This window comes from Hemibagrus wyckioides, linkage group LG16 (assembly GCF_019097595.1).
Source record: "Hemibagrus wyckioides isolate EC202008001 linkage group LG16, SWU_Hwy_1.0, whole genome shotgun sequence".
NCBI classification, from domain to species: domain Eukaryota; kingdom Metazoa; phylum Chordata; class Actinopteri; order Siluriformes; family Bagridae; genus Hemibagrus; species Hemibagrus wyckioides.
Genome location: NC_080725.1, coordinates 23,164,864 through 23,172,500, shown reverse-complemented (window position 1 = coordinate 23,172,500; position 7,637 = coordinate 23,164,864). Strand labels below are relative to the sequence as shown.

The window sequence follows — 7,637 nt, the reverse complement described above, 5'->3', positions numbered from 1 at the left end:
GTCTGTATGTGTGTGTGTGTGTGTGTATGTCTGTGTGTATGTCTGTGTGTGTGTGTGTGTGTGTATATGTCTGTGTGTGTGTGTCTGTGTGTGTGTGTGTGTGTATGTCTGTGTATGTGTGTGTGTCTGTGTGTGTCTGTCTGTGTGTGTCTGTGTGTGTGTGTGTGTGTGTTCACTCACCTTCTCCTTTGAAGATGGGTGCATCATCTGCAGAACCCTCATCAGATGGAGGCAGCACCACAGATCGTCTCGTCCTCTTCTGGACCGGTCCACAGCCACGCGACACGCAAAGCATTATGGGATTGATCATAAATCAGCTTCACTACATACTTTTAAGAAACGATGATTTTTATAGAATCGGTAAGACAGAAATAATGAACAACTCATGGATTTTTGATTTTTTATACCTGAACCTCAGTTTGAGTAGCTGTTTGTTCTCCTGGAACACAATCTCCTAAAGAGAAAGTAAAAGATGGATCAGATCCGAGCACAGCAAAGAAATTTGACTTGATTCCAGGTGTCATTGTTCTCCAAACCCTCACACACACACTTCCTGCCTTCTATAGCTCAGATTTCTCTGGATAATATTTTCCAATGTTATTGTTGTTGAAGGATTCATCCATTTTTTAATTTAAACCTCTTTGTCTTATTTAACTGTAAATAAAATGTAATGGGAATTGTGACATTTTATACCTTTGTTCTCTTTGATAGAGATGGTGTCTGCACTCATTCCCTGTTCAGCCACCAGGGTCTTAAAGTCCTCCAGCAGCGAGGGACGCAATTCCTTCTTACGAGCTGTTTGGGGCAGCAACCAACACAAAACCTCAGTATTAGCTCTCTCTCTCACACACACACACATACACACACACACAGAATGAACATGTTCTCACTTGCTAACGTGAGTGTAGAGTAACACGTTTTCTGAAAGATGTTCAGATGTTTGTAGGTGTGAGTCAATTCTCAACGTTCACCTAAAACCTAAAGGAGCCGACTCAAAGAAAGCGCTGACTCAAAGAGTTGACTCAGAGATTCGATTCAAAGATATCACTAAAAAAGTTGATTCAAATGACATGACTCAGAGTTGATTCAAAGATAACACTAAAAAATTTACTCAAAGAGTTGAATTGAAGAGATGACTCAGAATCAATTTAAGGAGATCACTAAAAAAGTTGACTCAATGAGTTGAATCAGAGTCAGTTAAAAAGTATCACTAAAAAGTTGACTCAAAGGGTTGAATCAAAGAGTTGACTCAGAGTCGATTCAAAGATATCACTAAAAAAATGGACTCAAACAGATGACTTGGAGTCAATTCAAAGATATCACTAAACAGTTGACTAAAAAATTTGAATCAATGTGATGATTTAGAGTCAATTCAAAGATATCACTATAAAAGTTGATTCAAAGAACTGACTCAAAGAGCTCTCCTAAATCAGAGCCAAGTCAAACAGACGAATCAGTTGACTTAATGTGGTGACTCAAAGAGCTGATTCAGAGAGTCAACTCAAAGACCTGACTCCTAAAGCAGACTTGAAGATCTGAATGGAATCCTCCTCGTGTCCTGTGCTTTAAGAAAGCTGTAAATGCTCAGTGGTTCCTCACCGTACAGTTGTACAGAAGTGGTCTTGTTTCCTCCATGCTGCTGTTTGAACATCACCACCAGTGCATACTCATCGTAGTTGGTGTGCACCACGTAGGCGTCCACATCAGCTGACCATTCTGTACACAAACCCAGCCAGAGATTCCATTACAGCTAACAGCTTTTAGTCCGGGTTTAAGTCACGATCACGGCTTGAGAGATTTTACTCACTGACGCTGTGGTAGTAGAACCTTCCAGGAGTTTCAGTCTTCACATAGTTACCCATGATCTTCTTACACACACCATGTCTACCAGTAAAAAAACGGCTTTTATACACCACATTCTGCACTCTGACTGGTCAGGAGGTGTTGATTAATTCTCTGGAACAGCAGCTCTGACTGTAGTGCAAATTTATTTTAAGAAATGTCTGTGGGGTAGGAGAACTTGAATCTCTGTGTGTGTGTGTGTGTGTGTACCTGGAAATGATGCGGGTCATGTTCAGGGAGATTGGAGAGTCGCTACGCTGTAGCTCCAGAGATCCGATCGGAACGACTCCTTTGTGTTTCCTCCTCCAGGGGCAGTTAGATGCCGAGGCGATGTCATGCCACTTCCCCAAAAACTGCACACAAAACAACATGGCTGACTCGTGTGTGTGTGTTGATTACTGACCTAAACCTTAATCTTGAATTTATTTATTAATTCATCTGAGAGATCAGACCTTTTCTTTCATCAACATTTTCTTTGTTTTTTTCTCTTGAATGAATATTTAAAGTTACAGGGTTGAGCTTTTAGCATAGAGTTTAGCAAATACACAAAATCTCCTTAACTAGCCTCTATGGTTTGAAGGTAAAGTGGAGTGAAACACACACACACACACACACAGAATGAACATTTTCTCACTTACTCTACACTCACTAAGTGAGTGTAGAGTAACATGTTTTCTGAAAGATGTTCTGAAATAGAAAGCACTGACACAGAGTTTACTCAGAGTCGATTCAAAGATATCACTAAAAAGTTGACTCAAAGAGTTGACTCAAAGAGATGACACAGAATCAATTTAAAGAAATCACTAAAAAAAGTTGACTCAGAGTTGATTCAAAGAGATGACTCAGAATCAAATTAAAGAAAACACTAAAAAAGTTGACTCAAAGAGTTGACTCAAAGAGATGACTCAGAATCAATTTAAAGAAATCAATAACAAAAAGTTGACTCAAAGAGCTGACTCAGAGTCAGTTCAACATTCAACGTGATTATGACGTGTGATAGAAGATTCAAAAAGTTTGATGATGAAGTTTGAAGGTGAAGCGGAGTGACATGGAGCTGAAACGGTGCTCCATTTTTTTTTTTATTGTTTAAATGAATCATATTTATCTGAAGCAGCTTAATGCTGTGTTTAAAATGTCTGTAAAATATTTAGATATATTTACAAAATATTTCTGAGGAACAATTCAGAGGAACATAAAACACAGAATCAGATACACTTATTAATAATACTAATATTTTTTCTATTTTATTGGGTTTTTTTTTTTTTTTCATTTTATATTTAGACATCCGACAAGTTTCATAAGTTTTAAGAAATATTTTTAAAATTTAAAAAAAAATTCTTTTATATCTCATCATGAGTTCCTGATTTTGGGAATATCTAAAAAATTATAAATTCCTTTTTTCTTCCCAATCTGTTATACAATGTGTATAAATAAAGAAACTCTGACTCAGTGTGTGTTTGCGTGAATCTTGTGTAATGCCGGTGTGTGTAAACAGCTCGTGTGTGTAAACAGCTCGTGTGTGTAAACACTTTCTGCTCTTTGATCAAGGACAGAGGTTTTTTCTGCTTTTCACAGCGAATAGATCACGGCTGCTGGTTGACTCCAGCAAACACAACGATGGAGACATCAGAGAAACAGACAGCAATATCTTTATTTCTAAAAACACTCATCCTGGTTCAAATGTTCAGTTTAGTTGTTAGCTATCTAGTCGCTAGCATGAGGCATGAGGTATTTTGTTACTAGCTGCCTCAAAACACTTGTAACACACAGGAAACTCTTTATTTGTTATAAAAAATCACCTTCGGATTGTCTAAAACGTTCCTCAGGTTATTATTTATTAATATGTTTATCAGTGTTTTGACGTAAACAGCAAAATCCAGGCTAGAATATTATGCTATTGAGTTAGCTAGTAGCAGAACATTACAGTACTCTGTTTTTTTTTTTTTTGTGGTTTACATTTTGTATGTGTGTGTGTGTATGTGTGTGTGTATGTGTGTGGGTATTGTGTGTGTGTGTTTTAAGTTTAATTTATTGCTGTTTAATTTACAGCATAGACAACTGAATAATTTATTACTATTTAGTTTCTATCATAATGATGTACTGCCAATTGTGTTTATCTTAGCAGCTGTATACTGTGTGATAAAATAAATAAATTCAGAATGTCATTTCATTTGTGCACAAAAGTTCAGAATAATTATAAAAGAGCTGATATTAATTGATTCTGATGGTGATTTTATTAGTATTTCTTTTAATATAATGAAGAATTATTATTATTTGAATATAATGAAGTGTTTGAGTGTGTGTAGAAGTTCTTACCCGGTCCAGATCGAAGTTCTCCTGGGTCTGGAGCAGCGGTTGTGGAGGCAGAGGTCCACCATGGGTCAGACCCATGCCGGCCAGCAGGAGAACCGCGAACACAGCCTGCATTTCTGTCCTTCTCCGAGCCAAATGAGGGATGATGAGAGAGATGAGAGGGATGATGAGAAAGACAGAGCCTTCCTCCTCCTCTTCCTCCTCCTCCTCTTCCTCCTCCTCCTCCTGCTGTTAAAGCCATCGACCGGTGGGTTATGTGCTTTAACCCCACTGGCACAAAGCGGCCTAAAATCAGTCCAACCAACCAGAGCAAAGGTCCTCTTATCTATTTATTGATTTATTTATCCTGCACTCTGTGTGTGTCTGTTCATGGCGCATTTTAAAATAATAGGATATAAATTTAACCCGGTCTAAAAATATGCAGACAAGACAAATAATCTGGAAAGCTTAATCTGGGTAAGTGGATTTGGATTAGAGATCTGTGTTACGGTATTTACAGACTGTCAAGGACGTCAGAAGGTCAAATGGAGAAATAACACAACAAGCCTCAGTATTTTTTCCTTCTCTATTTGCTCTAAGCTGTTCACAAGGCTGTAACACATATATATCTTTTCACTGGAAATAGATTTGCAGAAAACATCATCCATCTTTTTATTTTGATTTTATCTTCAGAGGACTAAAATTGCATATTTGTAAGTAAATATTTTGACTTTTTTGACTTTAAATAGAAAAGGACAGAAGATGGACTAGAGAAAAAAAAAGAAAAAGAGCTAAAGAAATATTACGTGCATAAAATATTTACACTTAGAGATTGTTTTCCAGATTTATTCAGATCCAGATTTATTCAGATTGTTTTCCAGATTTATTCAGATCCAGGAGGACTAAATCAGTCCGCTTTAATGAACTTCTCAGTTTGTAAGATTGCAGCAGCTCAGAATGAGTGGAAATGAAGGTCTATTAGAAAGATAAAGACCTCAGAGAGAGAGAGAGAGAGAGAGAGAGAGAATAAAAGAGGATAAAAGTGTGATGAAGAGAGAAATCTGGAGCTTCAGCTAGCTCATCTCTCTCCTCTCCTCAGCTCTGAGTGGAAGTGTTAAAGCTCTCACAGCAAAACTTTCATCATTTAATACTTTAATACTCTGACCATGAGTTAGATATCAGTCTTATTAAACCATATAAACATGTGTGTTTGTTCTGGAGGATTTAAACACCACTGTTTACTGAACGGAAACCAGAACCAGGCCGTGTAATGGCTGAGTCACGTGACTGGATTTAACATGGCCGCCGTCTCAGGGTTTTATACAGAGCTTTGTGTGTATGTGTGTTTTTGTTTTCTGGGGGTTTTTTTTAAGTTTAAACGGTGCAACTTGTAAATCAGGGCTGTCACACACAAAGGTTCTGTTTTTACCAATAAAATGAATCAGTTTTGGTGATTAAAATCGGAAATATTGTGAAAAAGCGCGAGTGCTAGTCAGTGCTATTCCACTAGGGGGCGACATAGAGCAAGGTTGGGAAAGAAAATAATAGTTAATTAGCTGTATTTACCTGTTTATAGCATGCACATACACACACTCTGAACACGAAACACACACTGGCTGGTTAGAAGAAAAATGATTTATTTTTCTGTATTTTAATACATAATCTCAAGAAATCGCTCTACAGGTAAAAATGATAATTCGGGTAAATAGTTTTTCAGATTATTTATTATTATTTTTGATCATCTACAAATCTATAAAACTGTTGTGATGAATCTCAAGTCGAATGTAGAAACATCTCATTCATCACATCATCTACAGACCAAATTGCTTACATTGTGTTAAAGATGCACATCTGTGCCTATTAAATTCCATGAAGCCTCATTTGCATAAATACATTTTAATTGGTTTGAAGAACCTGCAGCGTCTCACCTTACAGAGACTCAGAGACACACAAACACCGACACTGCCACTTTATTAGGGATTAACTTTAACATTAACAGCTGGTGGAGATACAGATGTAGGTTGATCGAGGATGAAGTTCCAGGTCAGTAATTCCAGGTCAGTTCTCTGTAGAGGAAGTTCTGTCTGAAGCTCATGTCAACTCACGCCATGCTGTAATCCAACACCACGCTGGAACACAGAAAGATCAGAAGGAGTTGTGGTTCTCCTTCTACTACATCTGGTACTGCATTCTATACATCAGAAATGGTTCCTAACTTCACAAAAATGGTTCTTGATAGGAACGTTTATCAGGTTCCACCAAAGTGATAACTGAAGAAGTGTGTAGTTAGCACAGAACCACAGAACCAGTCACGAAATGCAAGTAATTAGTGAGTGAAAAGGGTTCTTTAAGAGCTACTTTTGTAATCGGATAACCACTCATGCTTCTGTTGATGTCCAGAAAGAACCTGAGAGGAACCGTGGCATCAGCATGCAGAGAACAACAACATTCTGACAAGGACACGTGGTTTATTTACTGGAGAAGAACAGCACTGTAACCTGTGTGTGTGTGTGTGTGTGTGTATGTGTGTGTGTATGTGTGTGTGTGTGTGTTTACTCACTCAGTGGCGTGTGGGGGGGCAGTTATCTGAGGAGAGAGAAGCACAGTGGAGGCGGTGACGTGACTATGACATGACTTATTAAACAGTATATTTTATTGTACACATTATTCTGTGTGTGTGTGTGTGTGTGTGTGTACACATTACACAGAATTACCTGCTGGTGGTGGTATTATAATAGACTCTTCAGGGAAGCCGTGCTGCATGGAGTATTTTTTAAACTTCTCGATCACTTCTGATCTCAACTTCTGACTGCGACCTGAAACACAAACACATGTGCGTTAGTGTACAAAGACATGGAGGAGACGTGTGTTAGTGTATGGAAACGTGTTAATGTATGAACATGTGAAGGAGATGTGTGTTAGTATATAGAGACATGGAGGAGACGTGTGTTAGTGTACAAACATGTAGGAGGAGACGTGTTAGTGTATGGAAACATGTATTAGTATATGAACAGGTGAAGGAGATGTGTGTTAGTATATAGAGACATGGAGGAGACGTGTGTTAGTGTACAAACATGTAGGAGGAGACGTGTTAGTGTATGGAAACATGTATTAGTATATGAACAGGTGAAGGAGATGTGTGTTAGTGAATAGAAACATGGTGAAGATGTGTAATAGTGTACAAACGTGGAGGAGACGTGTGTTAGTGTCTTGTAGTCTGTAATCGTGTGTTTTAGCATGTAGGATGTGTGATGATGGCAGGACACGTGTGTTAGTGAGTGTGATGGTCACGTGACTGATTGACTCACTGTACAGAGACACCTGAGAGAATTCCCTGTGGAACTTCCTGTGTTTATAAATCACAGCATACTCGCTGTAGTTGGTTTCCACCACAGTGATGTCCTTCACCCGGCTGTGTCCTGTGGAGGAAAGACCAACTTTACACACCATCACTTGACCACACAACCCCATGACCCCACAACCCCACATGACACTTTGATTCA

The 7,637-nt window shown here is 38.4% G+C and overlaps 2 protein-coding genes and 1 long non-coding RNA gene across 4 annotated transcripts in view; 1 reads left to right on the top strand and 2 right to left on the bottom strand.

Moving 5' to 3' along the window:
- The window catches only part of ambp (alpha-1-microglobulin/bikunin precursor), a 13,528-nt gene extending 9,211 nt beyond the window's left edge, over window positions 1-4,317 (bottom strand). Inside the window, exons 1-7 of the mRNA XM_058412294.1 lie at window positions 4,159-4,317; window positions 2,053-2,195; window positions 1,808-1,884; window positions 1,600-1,716; window positions 694-795; window positions 408-454; window positions 181-259 (exon numbers count right to left, since the gene is read on the bottom strand). Of these exons, the coding sequence (XP_058268277.1) occupies window positions 181-259; window positions 408-454; window positions 694-795; window positions 1,600-1,716; window positions 1,808-1,884; window positions 2,053-2,195; window positions 4,159-4,269 (676 nt within the window). The 5' untranslated portion in view covers window positions 4,270-4,317. The remainder of the gene's footprint in view (window positions 1-180; window positions 260-407; window positions 455-693; window positions 796-1,599; window positions 1,717-1,807; window positions 1,885-2,052; window positions 2,196-4,158) is intronic.
- Window positions 4,318-4,353: 36 nt separating this feature from the next.
- The window catches only part of LOC131367080 (uncharacterized), a 9,479-nt gene continuing 6,195 nt past the window's right edge, over window positions 4,354-7,637 (top strand). The window contains exon 1 of one of the 2 annotated variants that reach the window (XR_009206889.1): window positions 4,354-4,611. This is a non-coding gene — a long non-coding RNA (uncharacterized LOC131367080). Of the gene's footprint in view, window positions 4,612-4,649; window positions 4,848-7,637 lie in introns of those variants that run through there. The other variant, XR_009206890.1, reaches the window with a different exon arrangement.
- The window catches only part of ptgdsa (prostaglandin D2 synthase a), a 6,564-nt gene continuing 4,700 nt past the window's right edge, over window positions 5,774-7,637 (bottom strand). Inside the window, exons 4-7 of the mRNA XM_058412295.1 lie at window positions 7,443-7,553; window positions 6,849-6,950; window positions 6,695-6,720; window positions 5,774-6,263 (exon numbers count right to left, since the gene is read on the bottom strand). Of these exons, the coding sequence (XP_058268278.1) occupies window positions 6,695-6,720; window positions 6,849-6,950; window positions 7,443-7,553 (239 nt within the window). The 3' untranslated portion in view covers window positions 5,774-6,263. The remainder of the gene's footprint in view (window positions 6,264-6,694; window positions 6,721-6,848; window positions 6,951-7,442; window positions 7,554-7,637) is intronic.